We start from the raw sequence: 22416 nt of genomic DNA, 5'->3' as shown, positions 1-22416 counted from the left end.
CTCTCTCTCTCTCTCCATCTCTCTCCGTCTCTACGTCTCCCTCTCCGTCTCTCCGTCTCCCTCTCTGTCTCTCCGTCTCTCTCTCACCGTCTCTCTCTCACTGTCTCTCTCTGTCTCCGTCTCCGTCTCTCTCTCTGTCTCTGTCTCTCTCTCTCTCCGTCTCCATCTCTCTCTCTGTCTCCGTCTCTCTCTCTCTCTCTGTCTCCGTCTCTCTCTCTCTCTCCCCCTCTCTCCATCTCTCTCTGTCTCTCCCTCTCTCTCTGTCTCCCCCTCTCTCTCTCCCTCTCTCCATCTCTCTCTATCTCTCCATTTCTCTCTCTCTGTCTCTCTCTCTCTGTCACTCTCTCTCTCTCTCTGTCACTCTCTCTCTCTCTGTCACTCTCTCTCTCTGTCACTCTCTCTCTCTCTCTCTCTGTCACTCTCTCTCTCTGTCACTCTCTCTCTCTGTCACTCTCTCTCCGTAACTCTCTCTCTCCGCCTTTCTCTCTCCTCTATATACATCTCTCTCTGTGTCTTGCTCTCTGTGTCTCTCTTTCTGTCTCTCTCTTTCCATCTCTGTCTCTCCATATCTCTCTGTCTCTCGCTCTTCATCTCTTTCCGTCTCCTTCTCTCTCTCTGTCTCCCTCTCCATCTAACTCTCACCATCTCTCTCTCTCCCCATTTCTCTCTCTCCCCATTTCTCTCTCTGCGTCTCTCTTTCTCTCTCTGTCTCTGTCTCTCTCCATCTTTCTCTTTTCATCTCTCTCTCTCCATCTCTCTCTCTCCATCTCCCTCTCTCCCTCCATCTCCCTCTCTCTCCATCCTCTCTCTCTCTCTCTATCTCCCTCTCTTTCCGTCCTCTCTCTTTCTCTCCGTCTCTCTCCCCGTCTCTCTCCCCGTCTCTCCCTCTCCATCTCTCTGTCTCTCTCCCATCTCTCTCTCTCCATCTCTCTCTCTCCTTCTCTCTCCTCTCTCTCCGTCTCTCACCATCTCTCTCCTACATCTCTCTCTCCGTCCCTCTCTCTATCTCTCTCCGTCCCTCTCTCCATCTCTCTCTCTCTCCATCTCTATCTCTCTCCACCTCTCTCTCCGTCAATCTCTCCATCCCTCTGTCTCTATCTCTCTCTCTCTCTCTCTCTCTCCGTCTCTCTCTCTCCATCTCTTATTCTGTCTCTCTCTCTCCGTCTCTCTCTCCCTCTCTCCGTCTCTGTCTCTCCGTCTCTCTCTCTCTCTCTCTCCCTCTCTCTCTCCCTCTCTCCCTCTCTCTCTCCCTCTCTCCGTCCCTCTCTCTCCATCTCTCTCTCTCTCCCTCTCTCCGTCTCTCTCTCCATCTCTCTCTCTCTCTCTCCCTCTCTCCATCTCTCTCTCTCGCTCCATCTCTCCGTCTCTCTCTCCATCTCTTACTCTGTCTCTCTCTCTCCGTCTCTCTCTCTCTCCCTCTCCGTCTCTCTCTCCATCTCTCTCTCTCTCCCTCTCCGTCTCTCTCTCCATCTCTCTCTCTCTCTCTCCATCTCTCTCTCCATCTCCTGCTCCGTCACTCTCTCCATCTCTGTCTCTCTCTCTCTCTCTCCGTCTCTCTGTCTCTCCACCTCTCTCTGTCTCCATCTCTCTCCCTCTCCCTCTCTACCTTTCTCTCCTTCTCTCTCAAACTCTCTCTCTGACTCTCTCCAACTCTCTCCCTCCGTCTGTCTCTCTCTCTCTCTCTCTCTCCATCTCTGTCTCTTTGTCCCTCTCTCTCTCTCCGTCTCTCTTCCCGTCTCTCTCCCCGTCTCTCCCTCTCCATCTCCCTGTCTCTCTCCCATCTCTCCCTCTCCATCTCTCTCTCTCTCGGTCTCTCTCTTTCTCTCCATCTCTCTCTCCATCTCTCTCTCTCCTTCTCTCTCCTCTCTCTCTCCGTCTCTCACCATCTCTCTCCTACATCTCTCTCTCCGTCCCTCTCTCTATCTCTCTCCGTCCCTCTCTCCATCTCTCTCTCTCTCCATTTCTATCTCTCTCCACCTCTCACTCCGTCAATCTCTTCATCCCTCTGTCTCTATCTCTCTCTCTCTCTCTGTCTCTCTCTCTCTCCGTCTCTCTCTCTCCATCTCTTATTCTGTCTCTCTCTCTCCGTCTCTCTCTCTCTCCCTCTCTCCGTCTCTGTCTCTCCGTCTCTCTCTCTCTCTCTCTCCCTCTCTCTCTCCCTCTCTCCGTCCCTCTCTCCATCTCTCTCTCTCTCTCTCCCTCTCTCCGTCCCTCTCTCCATCTCTCTCTCTCTGTCTCCCTCTCTCCATCTCTCTCTCTCGCTCCATCTCTCCGTCTCTCTCTCCATCTCTTACTCTGTCTCTCTCTCTCCGTCTCTCTCTCTCTCTCCCTCTCCGTCTCTCTCTCCATCTCTCTCTCTCTCCCTCTCCGTCTCTCTCTCCATCTCTCTCTCTCTCTCTCTCTCCATCTCTCTCTCCATCTCCTGCTCCGTCACTCTCTCCATCTCTGTCTCTCTGTCTCTCTCTCTCTCCGTCTCTCTGTCTCTCCACCTCTCTCTGTCTCCATCTCTCTCCCTCTCCCTCTCTACCTTTCTCTCCTTCTCTCTCAAACTCTCTCTCTGACTCTCTCCAACTCTCTCCCTCCATCTGTCTCTCTCTCTCTCTCTCCATCTCTGTCTCTCTGTCCCTCTCTCTCTCTACATCTCTCTCTGATCCCTCTCTCTCTCCGTCTCTCTCTTTCTCTCTGCCTCTCTCTCTATCTCACTTTCCATCTCTCTCCAACTCTCCTCCGTCTCTCTCCTCTCTCTCTCTCTCTCTGTCTCTCTCTCTATTCACCTCTCTCTCTCCATCCCTCTCTTTCTCTCCATCTCTCTCCCCACCTCTCTCTCTGTCTCTCTCTCTGTCCACGTCTCTCTCCTCTCTCCGTCTCTCTCCTCCGTCTCTCTCTCTGCATCTCTCCTCGTTTCACTCTCCATCTCTCTCTCTCTCTCTCCACACCCTCTCTCTCCATCTCTCTCTCTCTCTGTCTCTCTCCTCTCTCCGTCCCTCTCTCCCTCCTCTCTCTCCGTCTCTCTCTCTCTCTCATGCCATCTCTCGCTCTCTGTCTCTCACTCTATCTCAATCTCTTTGTCTCCATCTCTCTCTCTATCTCTCTGTCTCGTTCCATCTCTCTCCCTCTCCATCTCTATCTTTCTCACCAACTCTCTCCCTCCCTGTCTCCCCGTCTCTCCCCATCCCCATCCCCATCCTCGGAAGATGCAGGATGCTGGGCTGCCCAATCCCCTTTCATTGTCCAACTATCACCAACCCCACACCCATCCATTACCCCATCCCTGTCACCCACCCACATCCCCCATACTCAACCCACGCCTCCATCCTTATCTGCTCTCCCATTATCCATCCCCCATCCCGAACCCCACCCTTTACCCCAGCCCCCATCCCCAAGCTGCATTCCTATTCCCCACACCAATCCACCATCCCCCAACCTCCATCTCCATTCCCCTCCTGCAGTTGAACAATGCGTTGTTAAGTGAATCTGGTTGGCTTCATGTTCAATGAGGAAGAGATGAAATGTGTTGGAGCGTGTTGCATTAGGGCCAATGATATCCAAGCCGCTGACCTGTGTTTCTCCCTACAATAGATTCAAGGCTGTTTGGCTAATTTTCCTAGTCCTGGGCCTCGGGACATTGCTACCTTGGAATTTCTTCATGACAGCGATTGGGGTATGAAACTAAACTCAACATTCAGGGTAAAAATGGAGCTCTGAAAATATTTACCTCATTGTAGCCAAGACACTGACCCTCACGCTGACTCTGACACCGAAACTGACCCTGACACTAGCACTGACCCTGAAACTGACACTGACCCCGACACTAACCCTCTCGCTGACCCTGGAACTGACACTGACCCCGACACTGACACTGTCCCCGACTCTGACACTGACCCCGACACTGACACTGACCCCGACACTGACACTGACCCCGACACTGACACTGTCCCCGACTCTGACACTGACCCCGACACTGACACTGTCCCCGACTCTGACACTGACCCCGACACTGACACTGACCCCGACACGGACACTGACCCCGACACGGACACTGACCCCGACACTGACGCTGACCCCGACACTGACGCTGACCCCGACACTGACGCTGACCCCGACACTGACGCTGACCCCGACACTGACCCCGACACTGACACTGACCCCGACACTGACACTGACCCCGACACTGACACTGACCCCGACACTGACCCTGACACTGACCCCGACGCTGACCCCGACACTGACACTGACCCCGACACTGACCCCGACACTGACACTGACACTGACCCCGACACTGACACTGACACTGACCCCGACACTGACCCCGACGCTGACACTGACCCCGACACTGACACTGACACTGACCCCGACACTGACACTGACACTGACCCTGACACTGACCCCGACACTGACACTGACACTGACCCTGACACTGACCCCGACACTGACGCCGACCCCGACGCTGACGCCGACCCCGACGCTGACCCCGACGCTGACGCTGACCCCGACGCTGACGCTGACCCCGACGCTGACGCTGACCCCGACGCTGACACTGACCCCGACGCTGACACTGACACTGACCCCAACACTGACACTGACACTGACCCCGACACTGACCCCGACACTGACACTGACACTGACCCTGACGCCGACCCCGACACTGACGCCGACCCCGACGCTGACGCCGACCCCGACGCTGACGCCGACCCCGACGCTGACGCTGACCCCGACGCTGACGCTGACCCCGACGCTGACCCCGACCCCGACGCTGACACTGACCCCGACACCGACACTGACCCCGACGCTGACACTGACCCCGACGCTGACACTGACCCCGACGCTGACACTGACCCCGACGCTGACCCCGACACTGACACTGACCCCGACACTGACACTGACCCCGACACGGACACTGACCCCGACACTGACACTGACCCCGACACTGACACTGATCCTGATACTAACACTGACCCCGACACTAACACTGACCCCGACACTGACACTGTCCCCGACACTGACACTGTCCCCGACTCTGACACTGACCCCGACACTGACACTGACCCCGACGCTGACACTGACCCCGACGCTGACCCTGACCCCGACACTGACCCCGACACTGACACTGACCCCGACACTGACCCCGACACTGACACTGACCCCGACACTGACACTGTCCCCGACACTGACACTGACCCCGACAGTGACACTGACCCCGACACTGACACTGACCCCGACGCTGACACTGACCCCGACCCCGACACTGACCCCGACACTGACACTGTCCCCGACACTGACACTGACCCCGACAGTGACACTGACCCCGACGCTGACACTGACACTGACACCGACCCCGACACCGACCCCGACACTGACCCCGACACTGACCCCGACACTGACCCCGACACTGACACTGTCCCCGACACTGACACTGACCCTGACACTGACACTGACCCCGACACTGACCCCGACACTGACACTGACACTGACCCCGACACTGACCCCGACGCTGACACTGACCCCGACACTGACACTGACGCTGACCCCGACACTGACACTGACACTGACCCCGACACTGACCCCGACACTGACACTGACACTGACCCCGACCCCGACGCTGACGCCGACCCCGACGCTGACGCTGACCCCGACGCTGACGCTGACCCCGACGCTGACGCTGACCCCGACGCTGACGCTGACCCCGACGCTGACACTGACCCCGACACTGACACTGACACTGACCCCGACACTGACCCCGACACTGACACTGACACTGACCCTGACGCTGACCCCGACACTGACGCCGACCCCGACGCTGACGCCGACCCCGACGCTGACGCTGACCCCGACACTGACGCTGACCCCGACGCTGACGCTGACCCCGACGCTGACCCCGACCCCGACGCTGACACTGACCCCCACACCGACACTGACCCCGACGCTGACACTGACCCCGACACTGACACTGACCCCGACGCTGACACTGACCCCGACGCTGACGCCGACGCTGACACTGACGCCGACGCTGACACTGACCCCGACACTGACCCCGACACTGACCCCGACACTGACACTGACACTGACCCCGACACTGACACTGACCCCGACACTGACACTGACCCCGACGCTGACACTGACCCCGACACCGACCCTGACACTGACCCCGACCCTGACACCGACCCCGACACTGACACCGACCCCGACGCTGACACCGACCCCGACGCTGACACCGACCCCGACACTGACACCGACCCCGACGCTGACACCAACCCCGACGCTGACACCGAACCCGACACTGACACTGACCCCGACACACACTGACCCCGACCCCGACACTGACACTGACCCCGACACTGACACTGACCCTGACGCTAACGCCGACCCCGACACTGACCCTGACCCCGACGCTGACACTGACCCCGACACCGACACTGACCCCGACACTGACACTGACACTGACACTGACCCCGACCCCGACACTGACACTGACCCCGACACTGACACTGACCCCGACGCTAACGCCGACCCCGACACTGACACTGACCCCGACACTGACACTGACCCCGACACTGACACTGACCCCGACACTAACACTGACCCTGACCCTGAAACTAACACTGACCCTGACCCGGAAACTAACACTGACCCTGACCCTGAAAATAGCACTGACCCTGACACTGACCCTGACGCTAACACTGACGCTAACACTGACCCCGACCCCGACCCGCACTGACCCCGACCCCGACCCCAACCCGCACCAACACTAACCCACACTGACCGAGTCCCTTCCCCATGTTGACCATTCCTCCCTGTCCTGCCTCCGATACCCAAAATAACTCCCATCCTTCCATCTTCTAGTACTTCAAGTACCAGCTGCGGAATGTGGAAGTTGGCACAGACCATCTCCAAGCCAATGGAACGTACGGAGTAAATGGGACAGCAGCCCTCCAGGATAACTATCTTCAGGGAAAGTTTGGCAATGTGATGACTCTGTGCGCAATGTTGCCAATGCTGGTTTTCAGCTGCCTGAATTCTGTCCTTCTCGAACGGTATGTTCCTGATTTCATGGCCTCTGATTGAAACAACAAGTGAAGAGCCTGAGTTTTTTGGAGTCTACAGAAACAGCTTGTATTTATATACCCCCTTTAACTGAGTCAAATACCCCACAGCTGTTCAGAAGAGAGTTTTCAATCAGGATTTGGCACTCAGCCACATGAGGAGATATTAGAACAGCTGATGAAATGTTAGCCAAAGGGGGAGGTTTGAGGGAGAATCTTAGAGGCGGGGAGAGAGAAAGGTAGGGAGGAGGAAAGCTGCAGCGAGGGAATTCCAGAGCTTAGGCCCAGGCAGCTGAGAGCACAGCCTCCAATGGCAGAGCGATTAAAATCAGGAATGCTCAGGATGCCAGCAGCAAAGGGGTACAGAGATCTTAGCAAAAAACTGCGGAGGCTGGAAATCCAAAACAACAACAAAAATAGCTGGAAAAACTCAGCAGGTCTGACAGCATCTGTGGAGAGGAGCACAGTTAACGTTTCGAGTCCGTATGACTCTTCAACAGAACTAAGGATAAATAGAAGAGAGGTGAAATATAAGCTGGTTTAAGGTGGGTGGGACAAGAAGAGCTGGATAGAGGGACGGTGATAGGTGGAGATAACCCAAAGATGTCACAGACAAAAGGACAAAGAGGTGTTGAAGGTGGTGATATTATCTAAAGGAATGTGCTAATTAAGGGTAGAAAGCAGGACGAGCAAGGTACAGATAGACCTAGTGGGGGTGGGGTGGGGGGAAGGAATCGAAATAGGCTAAAAGGTAGAGATAAAACAATGGATGGAAATACATTTAAAAATAATGGAAATAGGTGGGAAAAGAAAAATCTATATAAATTATTGGAAAAAACAAACAGGAGGGGGAAAATCGGAAAGGGGGTGGGGATGGAGGAGAGAGTTCATGATCTAAAATTGTTGAACTCAATATTGAGTCCGGAAGGCTGTAAAATGCCTAGTCGGAAGATGAGGTGCTGTTCCTCCAGTTTGCGTTGAGCTTCACTGGAACATTGCAGCAAGCCAAGGACGGACATGTGGGCATGAGAGCAGGGTGGAGTGTTAAAATGGCAAGCGACAGGGAGGTCTGGGTAATGCTTGCAGACAGACTGAAGGTGTTCTGCAAAGCGCTCACCCAATCTGCGTTTGGTCTCTCCAATGTAGAGGAAACCACATTGGGAGTAACGAATGCAGTAGACTAAACTGAGGGAAGTGCAAGTGAAATGCTGCTTCACTTGAAAGGAGTGTTTGGGCCCTTGGACGGTGAGGAGAGGGGAAGTAAAGGGGCAGATGTTGCACCTTCTGCGTGGGCATAAGGAGGTGCCATAGGTGGGGGTTGAGGAGTAGGGGGTGATGGAGGAGTGGACCAGGGTGTCCCAGAGGGAACGATCCCTGCGGAATGCCGCCAGGGGGGTGAAGGGAAGATGTGTTTGGTGGTGGCATCATGCTGGAGTTGGCGGAAATGGCGGAGGATGATCCTTTGAATGCGGAGGCTGGTGGGGTGATAAGTGAGGACAAGGGGGACCCTATCATGCCACCACCAAACACACCTTCCCTTCATCCCCCCTGGCGGCATTCCGTAGGGATCATTCCCTCAGGGACACCCTGGTCCACTCCTCCATCACCCCCTACACCTCAACCCCCTCCCACGGCACCTTCCCATGCAACCGCAGAAGGTGCAACACCTGCCCCTTTACTTCCCCTCTCCTCACCGTCCAAGGGCCCAAACACTCCTTTCAAGTGAAGCAGCATTTCACTTGCACTTCCCTCAATTTAGTCTACTGCATTCATTGTTCCCAATGCGGTTTCCTCTACATTGGAGAGACCAAACGCAGACTGGGCAACCGCTTTGCAGAACACCTTCGGTCTGTCCGCAAGCATGACCCAGACCTCCCTGTCGCTTGCCATTTCAACACTCCACCCTGCTCTCATGCCCACATGTCCGTCCTTGGCTTGCTGCATTGTTCCAGTGAAGCCCAACGCAAACTGGAGGAACAGAACCTCATCTTCCGACTAGGCACTTTGCAGCCTTCCGGACTGAATATTGAGTTCAATAATTTTAGATGATGAACTCTCTCCTCCATCCCCACCCCCTTTCCGATCCCCCTTTTTTTCCAATAATTTATATAGATTTTTCTTTTCCCACCTATTTCCATTATTTTTAAATGTATTTCCATCCATTGTTTTATCTCTACCTTTTAGCCTTTTACGATCCCTTCCCCCCACCCCATCCCCCCTAGGGCCATCTGTACCTTGCTCGTCCTGCTTTCTACCCTTAATTAGCACATTCCTTTAGATAATATCACCACCTTCAACACCTCTTTGTCCTTTTGTCTATGACATCTTTTGGTTATCTCCACCTATCACTGGCCCTCTATCCAGCTCTACCTGTCCCACCCCCCCTTAAACCAGCTTATATTTCACCTCTTTTCTATTTTTCCTTAGTTCTGTTGAAGAGTCATACGGACTCGAAACGTTAACTGTGCTCCTCTCCGCAGATGCTGCCAGACCTGCTGAGTTTTTCCAACTATTTTTGTTTTTGTACAGAGATCTTGAAGGGTTGCAGGACTGGAGGAGATTGCAGAGATAGGAAGAGACAGGACCATGGAGGGATTTGACTATGAGGATGAGTATTTTAAAATAAAGCATTGTTGGACCAGGAGCCAATGAAGGTCATTGAGCATGGGGATGATGGCTGTACGGACGTTAATGTGGGTTATAGTATAGGCACCTAAACTTTGTATGTCCTAAAGTTTCTTCAGGAGAATGGGAGGTCAGCTGGGCCAAGTATTAGAATAATCAGGTGGAAAGATAGCAAAGGAATGGACCTCAAAGGACCACATAAGATTATAAAGGGCTACATAGGATTACAAAGGATTTACATAGGGCTATAAAGCACTACACAGGGTTACATAGGGTTAGAAAGGATTTACATAGGGCTATAAAGCACTACACAGGGTTACATAGGATTACAAAGGATTTACATAGGGCTATAAAGCACTACACAGGGTTACCTAGGGTTAGAAAGGATTTACATAGGGCTATAAAGCACTACATAGGGTTACATAGGGTTAGAAAGGATTTACAGAGGGCTATAAAGCACTACATAGGGTTACATAGGGTTAGAAAGGATTTACATAGGGCTATAAAGCACTACATAGGGTTACATAGGGTTAGAAAGGATTTACATAGGGCTATAAAGCACTACACAGGGTTACATAGGATTACAAAGGATTTACATAGGGCTATAAAGCACTACACAGGGTTACATAGGGTTAGAAAGGATTTACAGAGGGCTATAAAGCACTACATAGGGTTACATAGGGTTAGAAAGGATTTACATAGGGCTATAAAGCACTACATAGGGTTACATAGGGTTAGAAAGGATTTACATAGGGCTATAAAGCACTACACAGGGTTACATAGGGTTAGAAAGGATTTACATAGGGCTATAAAGCACTACACAGGGTTACATAGGGTTAGAAAGGATTTACATAGGGCTATAAAGCACTACACAGGGTTACATAGGATTACAAAGGATTTACATAGGGCTATAAGCACTAAACAGGGTTACATAGGGTTAGAAAGGATTTACATAGGGCTATAAAGCACTACACAGGGTTACATAGGGTTAGAAAGGATTTACATAGGGCTATAAAGCACTACACAGGGTTACATAGGGTTAGAAAGGATTTACATAGGGCTATAAAGCACTACACAGGGTTACATAGGGTTAGAAAGGATTTAAATAGGGCTATAAGCACTACATAGGGTTACATAGGGTTAGAAAGGATTTACATAGGGCTATAAAGCACTACACAGGGTTACATAGGGTTAGAAAGGTTTTACATAGGGCTATAAAGCACTACACAGGGTTACATAGGGTTAGAAAGGATTTACATAGGGCTATAAAGCACTACATAGGGTTACATAGGGTTAGAAAGGATTTACATAGGGCTATAAAGCACTACACAGGGTTACATAGGATTACAAAGGATTTACGTAGGGCTATAAGCACTACACAGGGTTACATAGGGTTAGAAAGGATTTACATAGGGCTATAAAGCACAACACAGGGTTACATAGGGTTAGAAAGGATTTACATAGGGCTATAAAGCACTACATAGGGTTACATAGGGTTAGAAAGGATTTACATAGGGCTATAAAGCACTACACAGGGTTACATAGGGTTAGAAAGGATTTACATAGGGCTATAAGCACTACACAGGGTTACATAGGGTTAGAAAGGATTTACATAGGGCTATAAAGCACTACACAGGGTTACATAGGGTTAGAAAGGATTTACATAGGGCTATAAAGCACTACACAGGGTTACATAGGGTTAGAAAGGATTTACATAGGGCTATAAAGCACTACATAGGGTTACATAGGGTTAGAAAGGATTTACATAGGGCTATAAGCACTACATAGGGTTACATAGGGTTAGAAAGGATTTACATAGGGCTATAAAGCACTACACAGGATTACATAGGGTTAGAAAGGATTTACATAGGGCTATAAAGCACTACATAGGGTTACATAGGGTTAGAAAGGATTTACATAGGGCTATAAAGCACTACACAGGGTTACATAGGGTTAGAAAGGATTTACATAGGGCTATAAAGCACTACACAGGGTTACATAGGGTTAGAAAGGATTTACATAGGGCTATAAAGCACTACACAGGGTTACATAGGGTTAGAAAGGATTTACATAGGGCTATAAAGCACTACATAGGGTTACATAGGGTTAGAAAGGATTTACATAGGGCTATAAGCACTACACAGGGTTACATAGGATGTAAGGCACAGAAACAGGACATTTGGCCTAACTAGTCCATTTATGGATAAGGATCTCAGCAGCAGGTAAACTGAGGCAGGGGCAGTTGATATGGTGATGTTATGGTAGCCATGGTGATGGAATGAATAAGGAGTGAAATCTCGGTGGCTTCACTCTCAGCGAGTGAGTGCTATGAGGAGGTGGGTGGGATCGGATATCCCGGAATGCTGTTTAGACAGCGGGCAGGATGGTCTGGACCAGTCTCTGGCCTCGAACCTGGCACTGGGGATTTGCGCGGTGACGGTACTGATCAGATGGGATTGCCTGGATGCGAATTGTAAAGTAACGCTCTCCTCTCTCCCTGTAAGCAGGATCCCAGAGGTGGTTCGCATCAGTGGAAGTCTCAGTGCGATATTCATCCTCTTCCTCCTCACATCTATCCTGGTGAAAGTCTCTCTGGAGCCCCTCATCTTCTTCAGCGTTACCATGTTGACAATTGCCCTCATCAACAGTATGTCAACACAGACCGAGAATGTGGGTGGGACAGGGTGGGCGGGACAGGGTGCGGGGGTGACAGGGTGCGGGGGGACAGGGGGGGGACAGGGTGTGGGCTGGACAGGGTGCGGGGGGGACAGGGTGCGGGAGGGACAGGGTGCGGGCGGGACAGGGTGCGGGCGAGTGTCCCGATGACGTCGGGCGAGGGTCCCGCACGGTGACGTTGGGCGAGGTTATTGGTGGACCTGCTGCCCACTTCTCGTGTGTGCCCACTGAGAAAAATATCACAACCCTGCACAATGAGGACAGGGCACTCGCCCGACGTCACCAACTCACAGGCGCAGCTCCAAGCCTTCAGCCATGCCAAGTAGAACAACACTGCTCCCAAAGGGTTACATTTGCCCAAATGGCCTGTAGCATGGAGTCACCAGCCTTCTGCTGCCTTCTCAGCCTTCGAGGGCTTTTCCCAAGCCCTCACCGCTTGAAGCCTGTCAACTGCAGCACTTCTACTGCTTAGAGCCTCTTCCTTTGATCCTCTCCCCAAATGGTTTGTCTCCCCCAGTCCTCACTCTCTCTCTCTCTCTCTCTGGGACCTCTCACTGTCCCCTCTCCCTGGGTTCCCTCTTTGGGATGTCACCCTGCCCTCTCTCCCTATCCCGGGACTCCTGTCTGTTCCGGTGCCCCATTTCCTGGGCTCTGTGATTGACGTTTTGCACCGTTTCCCATGCAGGTGCACTGGGCACTTGTCCCTGGCTCAACGATCGCACAACACACTGAACTGCGCTGCGTAGCCCACCCTGGTTTGCATTATGTTCAGAAGCTCCCAGGGCAGGTCAGGAGTTGTAGTTCCCGAGCCCTGCTTGGAAATCAGGGACTTTCCTGTTACCTGACGCAGTGAAAAGCCACCAGGGACACTGGGAAGCTATCATCCTGAGGAGAGACGTGAGATTCCGGGGCTGTTCCCACTCGAGCAGAGAAGGATTAAAGAAGATTTGTGAGGATTTTTAAAATTACAAAGAGTGAATAAGGAGGAGAAACTGGGATTGTTTTCCTTTGAGCAGAGAGGGTTACAGGAGTCAATACGAAAGGTCAGGAGGGTCAGTAACCAGCGAGCACAGATTGAAGGTGATTGGCGAATGAATCAGAGGGGAGATGAGATGAATTATTTTACACAGCAGGTTGTTGTATTGTAAAGGCACTGCCTGAACAGGTGGTGGAAACACATTCCGAAATAATTTCAAAAGGGAATTGGGTCATTACTTGAAGGGGAGAAATCTATAGAGCAATTAAAAAAGAGCAGAAGAGTGGGACTGCGTGAATTGTAGAACTCGGGGTACAGAGGGACCTGGGTGCCCTGGAACATGAATCTCAATAAAAGTTAGTCGACAGGTACAGAAAGTGATCAGGAAGGCAACTGGAGTGTTGGTGTTTATTGCAAGAGGAATGGAATATAAAAGTAGGGATATTTCGGAGTTGGAGAGACCACATCTGGAGTGCTGTGTCCAGTTTTGATCTCCTTATTTAAGAAAGGGTATAAATGCATTGGAAGCAGTTCACTAGACTGATACCTGAGATGAGGGTTTATCTTACGAGGAAAGGTTGGGCCTGTATCTACTGGAGTTTAGAAGAATGAGAGGCGATCTTATTGACATGTAAAAGATTCTGAGGGGACTTGACAGGGTGGATGCTGAAAGGATGTTTCCCTGTGTGGGAGAGACTAGGGCTAGGAGTCACAGTTTCAAAATGAGGGGCCTCCCATTTAAGACAGAAATGATGAGAAATTTCTTCTCTGAGGGCCGTGAACCTTTGGAACTCTCTTCCCCGGAGAGCGGTGAAGGCAGGGTATTTGAATGCAGTTAAGGCAGAGGTAGATAGATTCTTGATTAACAGGGGGGGTCAAAGGTTATCGGGGGTAGGCGGGAGCCATGATCTTATTGAATGGTGGAGCAGGCTGAATGGCCTAATCCCAGATTTGTATGTTCATATGATAACTCTTGCAAAGAACTGGTAGAGTACAACGAGGCTGAATGGTCTCCTCTGTGTGCCTCACTGTCCTATGATTCTATAATGAGGAGAGAATATATAGGGGCAGGAATATGCCATTCGGCCCATTGAGCCAGCTCTGCCAGTCGGGGCTGACCTGATGTGGCCTTATCTCTGCTTTCCTGTCTGTCCTCCGTTGACTCCCTTGTCGATCAAGTATCCAGTTAACTCAGCTTTAATATCTCCAGTGATCCAGCCTCCAGTACTTGCTCAGGGAGAGAATTCCAAACACAATGAGCTGTCGAGAGAAGAAATTCCTCCTCATCTCCGTCTTGAATGGGAGACCCCTCATTTGGAAACTGTGCCCCCTGGTTCTAGATACCCCCCAGGAGGGGAAACACCCTCTCAGCATCTACCCTGTCAAGGCCAATCGGAACCTTAAATGTTTCAATAAGATCACCTCTCGTTCTTCTAAACTCTAATGAATTTCGGCCCAGGCTGTTGGTGGGGAGAGAGATTGGATTAAATCAATTTCTGTGCATAGACCAGAGAATGCTTTCCAACAGGAAAACATTCAGCGAGAAACCATTACATCCATTTGGAAAAATTGGATTGATATTCGAGGCAGAGAAAGATGGGGCCAGCGCAGTTATAAGGGGCTGAATGGCCTTCTTCTGTGTGGCAACCTTCTACAGTTCAGTGGAGTGGCCAATAAGGCCGTCTTGGTGAAAGGTATGAAGCAGATTTCCTTCAATATCTTATCTCTCTCTCTCTCCCTCCTTCTCTCCCAGGTTTTGGAGCCATTCTGCAAGGCAGCATCTTCGGCTTGGCTGGGTTACTACCCACTGCCTACACCTCCCCTATCATGAGCGGCCAGGGATTGGCAGGAACCTTCGCCGCACTGGCCATGATCTGCGCTATCGCAAGTAAGAAAGAGGACCTGGAGTGGGTAGGCAGAGCTCTCAAACTCACACTTGTCATCCTCAACCAGCGCACCAGCCAATCACACAGCAGCACCCCAACAGGGAGGGCAAAGGTCACCCAACAGTATTGTCACAAACATCCTCCAATACACTGGGAGGCATTGCAAGAAGGGAATGCCCTGGGAGACAGTGTAGAGGGAGCTTTACTCTGTATCTAACCCCGTGCTGTACCTGTCCTGGGAGTGTTTGATGGGGACAGTGTAGAGGGAGCTTTACTCTGTATCTAACCCCGTGCTGTACCTGTCCTGGGAGTGTTTGATGGGGAGAGTGTAGAGGGAGCTTTACTCTGTATCTAACCCCGTGCTGTACCTGTCCTGGGAGTTTTTGATGGGGACGGTGTAGAGGGAGCTTTACTCTGTATCTAACCCCGTGCTGTACCTGTCCTGGGAGTGTTTGATGGGGACAGTGTAGAGGGAGCTTTACTCTGTATCTAACCCCGTGCTGTACCTGTCCTGGGAGTGTTTGATGGGGACAGTGTAGGGGGAGCTTTACTCTGTAACCCCGTGCTGTACCTGTCCTGGGAGTGTTTGATGGAGACAGCGTAGAGGGAGCTTTACTCTGTATCTAACCCCGTGCTGTACCTGTCCTGGGAGTGTTTGATGGGGACAGTGTAGAGGGAGCTTTACTCTGTATCTAACCACGTGCTGTACTTGCCCTGGGAGTGTTTGATGGGGAGAGTGTAGAGGGAGCTTTACTCTGTATCTAACCCCGTGCTGTACCTGTCCTGGGAGTGTTTGATGGGGAGAGTGTAGAGGGAGCTTTACTCTGTATCTAACCCCGTGCTGTACCTGTCCTGGGAGTGTTTGATGGGGACAGTGTAGGGAGAGCTTTACTCTGTATCTAACCCCATGCTGTACCTGTCCTGGGAGTGTTTGATGGAGACAGTGTAGAGGGAGCTTTACTCTGTATCTAACCCCGTGCTGTACCTGTCCTGGGGGTGTTTGATGGGGACAGTGTAGAGGGAGCTTTACTCTGTATCTAACCCCATGCTGTACCTGCCCTGGGAGTGTTTGATGGGGAGAGTGTAGAGGGAGCTTTACTCTGTATCTAACCCCGTGCTGTACCTGTCCTGGGAGTGTTTGATGGGGAGAGTGTAGAGGGAGCTTTACTCTGTATCTAACCCCGTGCTGTACCTGTCCTGGGGGTGTTTGATGGGGACAGTGTAGAGCGAGCTTTACCCTGTATCTAACCCCGTGTTGAGTGTTTGATCGGCACAGTGTAGATGGGGTTTGGGATGATACTGGAGTGTGAGATGATGTTTGGGATTGGGTGAGATGGGGGGGATGAGAGAGCGGGATGGGGTTTGGGACGGGCTTTGGGACGGGGTGGAAGTGCGGGACGGAGTTTGGAATGGGGTGAGATGGGGGTGGGAGGGCAGAACGAGGTTTGGGATGGGGGTGGGAGGGCAGGATGGGGTTTGGGACAGAGTGGGACGGGGGGAAGGGGTTTGGGATGGGGTGAGATGGGTTGGGAGGGCGGGATGGGGTGAGATGGGGGTGGGTGGGCGGGATGGGGTTTGGAATGGGGTGAGATGGGGGCGGGAGGGCAGGATGGTGTTTGGGATGGGGTGAGATGGGGGTGGGAGGGCGGGTTGGGGTTTGGGATGGTGTTTGGGACGGGGTGGGAGGGCAGGTTGGGGTTTGGGATGGTGTTTGGAACGGGGTGGGAGGGCGGGATTGGGTTTGGGATGAGGGTGGGAGGGCGGGATGGGGTTTGGGACGGGGTTTGGGATGGGGGTGGGAGGGCAGGTTGGGGTTTGGGATGGGGTTTGGGATGGGGGTGGGAGGGCGGGATGGGGTTTGGGATGGGGTTTGGGATGGGGGTGGGAGGGCGGGATGGGGTTTGGGACGGGGTGGGAGGGCAGGTTGGGGTTTGGGATGGTGTTTGGAACGGGGTGGGAGGGCGGGATTGGGTTTGGGATGAGGGTGGGAGGGCGGGATGGGGTTTGGGACGGGGTTTGGGATGGGGGTGGGAGGGCAGGTTGGGGTTTGGGATGGGGTTTGGGATGGGGGTGGGAGGGCGGGATGGGGTTTGGGATGGGGTTTGGGATGGGGGTGGGAGGGCGGGATGGGGTTTGGGATGGGGGTGGGAGGGCGGGATGGGGTTTGGAATGGGGTGAGATGGGGGCGGGAGGGCAGGATGGTGTTTGGGATGGGGTGAGATGGGGGTGGGAGGGCGGGTTGGGGTTTGGGATGGTGTTTGGGACGTGGTGGGAGGGCAGGTTGGGGTTTGGGATGGTGTTTGGGATGGGGTGGGAGGGCGGGATTGGGTTTGGGATGAGGGTGGGAGGGCGGGATGGGGTTTGGGACGGGGTTTGGGATGGGGGTGGGAGGGCGGGATGGGGTTTGGGATGGGGTTTGGGATGGGGGTGGGAGGGCGGGATGGGGTTTGGGATGGGGTTTGGGATGGGGGTGGGAGGGCGGGATGGGGTTTGGGATGGGGTTTGGGATGGGGGTGGGAGGGCGGGATGGGGTTTGGAATGGGGTGAGATGGGGGCGGGAGGGCAGGATGGTGTTTGGGATGGGGTGAGATGGGGGTGGGAGGGCGGGTTGGGGTTTGGGATGGTGTTTGGGACGGGGTGGGAGGGCAGGTTGGGGTTTGGGATGGTGTTTGGAACGGGGTTGGAGGGCGGGATTGGGTTTGGGATGAGGGTGGGAGGGCGGGATGGGGTTTGGGATGGGGTTTGGGATGGGGGTGGGAGGGCGGGATGGGGTTTGGGATGGGGTTTGGGATGGGAGTGGGAGGGCGGGATGGGGTTTGGGATGGGGTTTGGGATGGGGGTGGGAGGGCGGGATGGGGTTTGGGATGGGGGTGGGAGGGCGGGATGGGGTTTGGGATGGGGTGAGATGGGGGTGGGAGGGCGGGATTGGGTTTGGGATGGGGTGAGATGGGGGTGGGAGGGCGGGATGGGGTTTGGGACGGGGTGGGAGGGCGGGATGGGGTTTGGGACGGGGTGGGAGGGCGGGATGGGTTTTGGAATGGGGTGAGATGGGGGTGGGAGGGCGGGATGGGGTTTGGGACGGGGTGAGATGGGGGTGGGAGGGCGGGATGGGGTTTGGGACGGGGTTTGGGATGGGGGTGGGAGGGCGGGATGGGGTTTGGGATGGGGTGGGAGGGCGGGATGGGGTTTGGGACGGGGTGAGATGGGGGTGGGAGGGCGGGATGGGGTTTGGGACGGGGTTTGGGATGGGGGTGGGAGGGCGGGATGGGGTTTGGGATGGGGTGGGAGGGCGGGATGGGGTTTGGGACGGGGTGGGAGGGCGGGATGGGGTTTGGAATGGGGTGAGATGGGGGTGGGAGGGCGGGATGGGATTTGGGACGGGGTGGGAGGGCGGGTTGGGGTTTGGAATGGGGTGAGATGGGGGTGGGAGGGCGGGATGGGGTTTGGGATGGGGTGAGAGGGCGGGATGGGGTTTGGAATGGGGTGAGATGGGGGTGGGAAGAGGGGGATGGGGTTTGGGATGGGGTGGGAGGGCGGTATGGGGTTTGGAATGGGGTGAGATGGGGGTGGGAGGGCGGGATGGGGTTTGGGACGGGGTGAGATGGGGGTGGGAGGGCGGGAAGGGGTTTGGGACGGGGTGAGATGGGGGTGGGAGGGCGGGATGGGGTTTGGGACGGGGTGGGAGTGCGGGATGGGGTTTGGGATCGGGTGGGATGGGGGTGGGAGGGCGGGATGGGGTTTGGGATGGGGTGAGATGGGGGTGGGAGGGCGGGAAGGGGTTTGGGATGGGGTGGGAGGGCGGGATCAGGTTTGGGATGGGGTGGGATGGGGTGGGAGGGCAGGAAGGGGTTTGGGATGGGGTGGGGGTGGGAGGGTGGGATGGGGTTTGGGACGGGGTGGGAGGGCGGGATGGGGTGAGATGGGGGTGGGTGGGCGGGATGGGGTTTGGGACGGGGTTTGGGATGGGGGTGGGAGGGCAGGATGGGGTTTGGGATGGGGTGAGATGGGGGTGGGAGGGCGGGATGGGGTTTGGGGCGGGGTTTGGGAGCAGTGGATGTCTTTGCTGGGACAGAGGATGAGTTTGATAGTGTAACCTGCCTCGGTCCGTTGCTGAAATGTTCTTTCCTTTTGTAGGTGGCTCTTCCCAGATTGAAAGTGCCTTTGGGTATTTCAGCACAGCCTGTGTGGTCGTTTTGATTGCTATCCTCGCCTACCTCGCCCTCTCCCATTTGGTGTGTTCCCCCATTTTCAGTTGGTTATAACTTGACTATATTTCTCATAGTGGCCAGAACAGGAATCACCTATTCTCACCCACAGGAACAGGAGGAGGCCATTCAGCCCCTCGAGCCTGTTACACAGGAACAGGAGGAGGCCATTCTGCCCCTCAAGCCTGTTACACAGGAACAGGAGGAGGCCATTCAGCCCCTCGAGCCTGTTACACAGGAACAGGAGGAGGCCAATCTGCCCCTCAAGCCTGTTACACAGGAACAGGAGGAGGCCATGCAGCCTCTCGAGCCTGTTACACAGGAACAGGAGGAGGCCAATCTGCCCCTCAAGCCTGTTACACAGGAACAGGAGGAGGCCACTCAGCCCCTCGAGCCTGTTACACAGGAACAGGAGGAGGCCACTCAGCCCCTCAAGCCTCTTACACAGGAACAGGAGGAGGCCATTCAGCCCCTCCAGCCTGTTACACAGGAACAGGAGGAGGCCACTCAGCCCCTCGAGCCTGTTACACAGGAACAGGAGGAGGCCATTCTGCCCCTCAAGCCTGTTACACAGGAACAGGAGGAGTCCATTCAGCCCCGCAAGCCTGTTACACAGAAACAGAAGAGCAGGTGAGTGTGTGGATTTTATTTGAAACAGAGAGTGGGGAGATTTAATATAAAAAGAGCGTGCAGAGCAGCTGATTGGAGAGTTGGATTGGAGGGTAATTGTCATCTTTGCATTAAAATTAAGGTGTATAGTTAATGTTTAGATCTCTAGTCTATTTTCTCTTTGTTAAAAATGGCTTGTTAAGTATAAGTTCGATACTGGTGTAAATAATTAATTTCAATAAAGTGTAAAGAGCAGGGATAGTAGAGTAACTAATTAATAATTTAAACATAATACGATAGCGATGGCAGGATGGGTGATGTGTTGCAGATGCAGCATGTGGGCACTGCTGGACACCAAGGTGACCCAGAGTGAACACATCTGTACCAAGTGTTTGCAGCTCGAGGAACTTCGGACCCGAGTTGATGAGGAGCTGGAGTCCGAGCTGCAGACATTGCGCTGAGGAGTGTCCGAGGAGACTCGGCCCCTGCAACTGTCCAACAGTTACACGGGTTCTTGTAAGCTGAGTGGACCGAGAGTGGGGACTGCAGGGAGGATGAGTGAACTGACCACGGCACCATGGTACAGGGGGGCATTCGAGTCGGGGGAGGAAACAGCAATGTGGTAGTGGTAAGGGACAGTATAATTAGGGGGATAGATACTGTCCTCTGCAGTCGTGAGTGTAAATCCTGAAGTCTGTGTTGCCTGCTCGGTGCCAGGGTTAAGGACACCTCCTCAGAGCCGGAGAGGAACTTGGAGGGGAGGGGTCCAGTTGTCATTGTCCATATTGGTACCAACGACATCGATAGGGCTAGAAAGGAGGTTCCACTAAAAGAAACTGAACAGTTAGGAGCTAAATTAAAAAGCAGAACCTTCAAGGTAATACTACCCGGGATTACTACCTGAACCACGGGCAAACTGATATAGGGGAAATAAAGTTAAGGAGTTAAATACGTGGCTCAAAGATTGGTGTGGGAGGAATGGGTTTCAGTTCATGGGGCACTGGCACCAGTATTGGGGTAGAAGGGAGCTGTTCTAGTGGGACAGGCTTCACTTGACAGCCTTCACTGCTGGGACCAGTGTCCTGGCGAATCAAATAACTAGGGCTGTAGAGAGGGCTTTAAACTAAATAGAGGGGGGGAGGGTTCTGGAAAGGGGATAAGTAGGCTCACAAAGCAAATGGATATGGCAGCCTTGCAGGGCAGCTATTTAGGTAAAGATACGCAGAGTGTGACAGGAAGGGACAGAGTGTATAAACATAAAAAACAGCAGCAAATAGGGTCAAAGGGGGAAAAAATGGTAAAAAGGCCAAATTAATGGCTCTTTACCTAAATGCACAGAGTATTCAGAACAAAATAAATGAATTAATGGAACAAATAGAGGTTAATGGGTATGATCTTATAGCCATTACGGAGACATGGTTACAAGGAGATCAAAGCTGGAACTAAATATTCAGGGGTATGTGACTTGTCGAAAGGACAGGCAGGAAGGACGAGATGGAATAAATACGATAGCAAGAAAGGATCTTGGATCGAAAGATGTAGAATCCATATGGGTGGAGGTAAGAAGTAACAAGGGGAAGACGACACTGGTGGGAGTGGTCTATAGGCCCCCGAACAATAGGCATACTGTAGGACAGAGAATAAATCAGGAGATAATGAGGGCATGTAAAAAAGGCAGCACATTAATCATGGGTGACTTTAATCTTCATGTAGATTGGGAAAATTAAATTGGCAGAGGCAGCCATGAGCAAGGATTCATAGAGTATATTCGGGACAGTTTCCTAAAACAATATGTCATAGATCCAACCAGGGATCAGGCTATTTTGGATCTGTAATGTGGCATGTTTAATAAATTATATCAGAGTAACAGATCCCCTTGGAAACAATAACCATAACGTGGTGGAATTCAGCATTCAGTTTGAGAGTGAGAAACTTAGTTTGGAATCAACTGTGCCAAACTGAATTAAAAGGAATGAGTGCAGGGTTGGCTGGAGTGGACTGGGGAAGGAGTTTAGCAGAAAAGATGATTGATGAACAATGGCAGACATTTAAGAAAATAGTTCATGACTCACAACAAAGATATATCCCAGTGAGGAAGAAGGATTGTAGGAAGGGGATAGACCAACCATGGTTAACCAAGGAAGTTAAGGATAGTATCAAATTGAAAGAAAAAACATCCAATGCGGCAAAGATCAGTGTAAGGCAGAGAATTGGGAAAGTTTTAAAAACCAACAGAAGATGACCAAAAAAAAATAAAGAGGGAGAAAATAAACATTGAGGGTAAACGAGCAAATAATATCAAAATGGACAGTCAGTTCTTCTTTAAATATATAAAAAGGAAGAGAGGGGCCAAAGTCAATATCGGCCCCTGAGAAAATGAGGCTGGGGGAATAATAATG

General features: G+C 52.8%; 1 protein-coding gene across 1 annotated transcript in view; it reads left to right on the top strand.

Moving 5' to 3' along the window:
- LOC144674324 (equilibrative nucleoside transporter 1-like) overlaps window positions 1-22416 on the top strand; it is a 112810-nt gene that overhangs the window by 66691 nt on the left and 23703 nt on the right. The window contains exons 2-6 of the mRNA XM_078535736.1: window positions 3580-3661; window positions 6841-7031; window positions 12173-12312; window positions 15071-15205; window positions 19338-19435. Coding sequence (XP_078391862.1) covers window positions 3647-3661; window positions 6841-7031; window positions 12173-12312; window positions 15071-15205; window positions 19338-19435 — 579 coding nt within the window. The 5' untranslated portion in view covers window positions 3580-3646. The remainder of the gene's footprint in view (window positions 1-3579; window positions 3662-6840; window positions 7032-12172; window positions 12313-15070; window positions 15206-19337; window positions 19436-22416) is intronic.

This window comes from Cetorhinus maximus, unplaced genomic scaffold, assembly GCF_964194155.1.
Source record: "Cetorhinus maximus unplaced genomic scaffold, sCetMax3.hap1.1 HAP1_SCAFFOLD_630, whole genome shotgun sequence".
In the NCBI taxonomy this organism is placed as follows: Eukaryota; Metazoa; Chordata; class Chondrichthyes; order Lamniformes; family Cetorhinidae; genus Cetorhinus; species Cetorhinus maximus.
The sequence above is the reverse complement of the archived record's forward strand: the minus strand, read 5'-3'. Positions and strand labels throughout refer to the sequence as shown.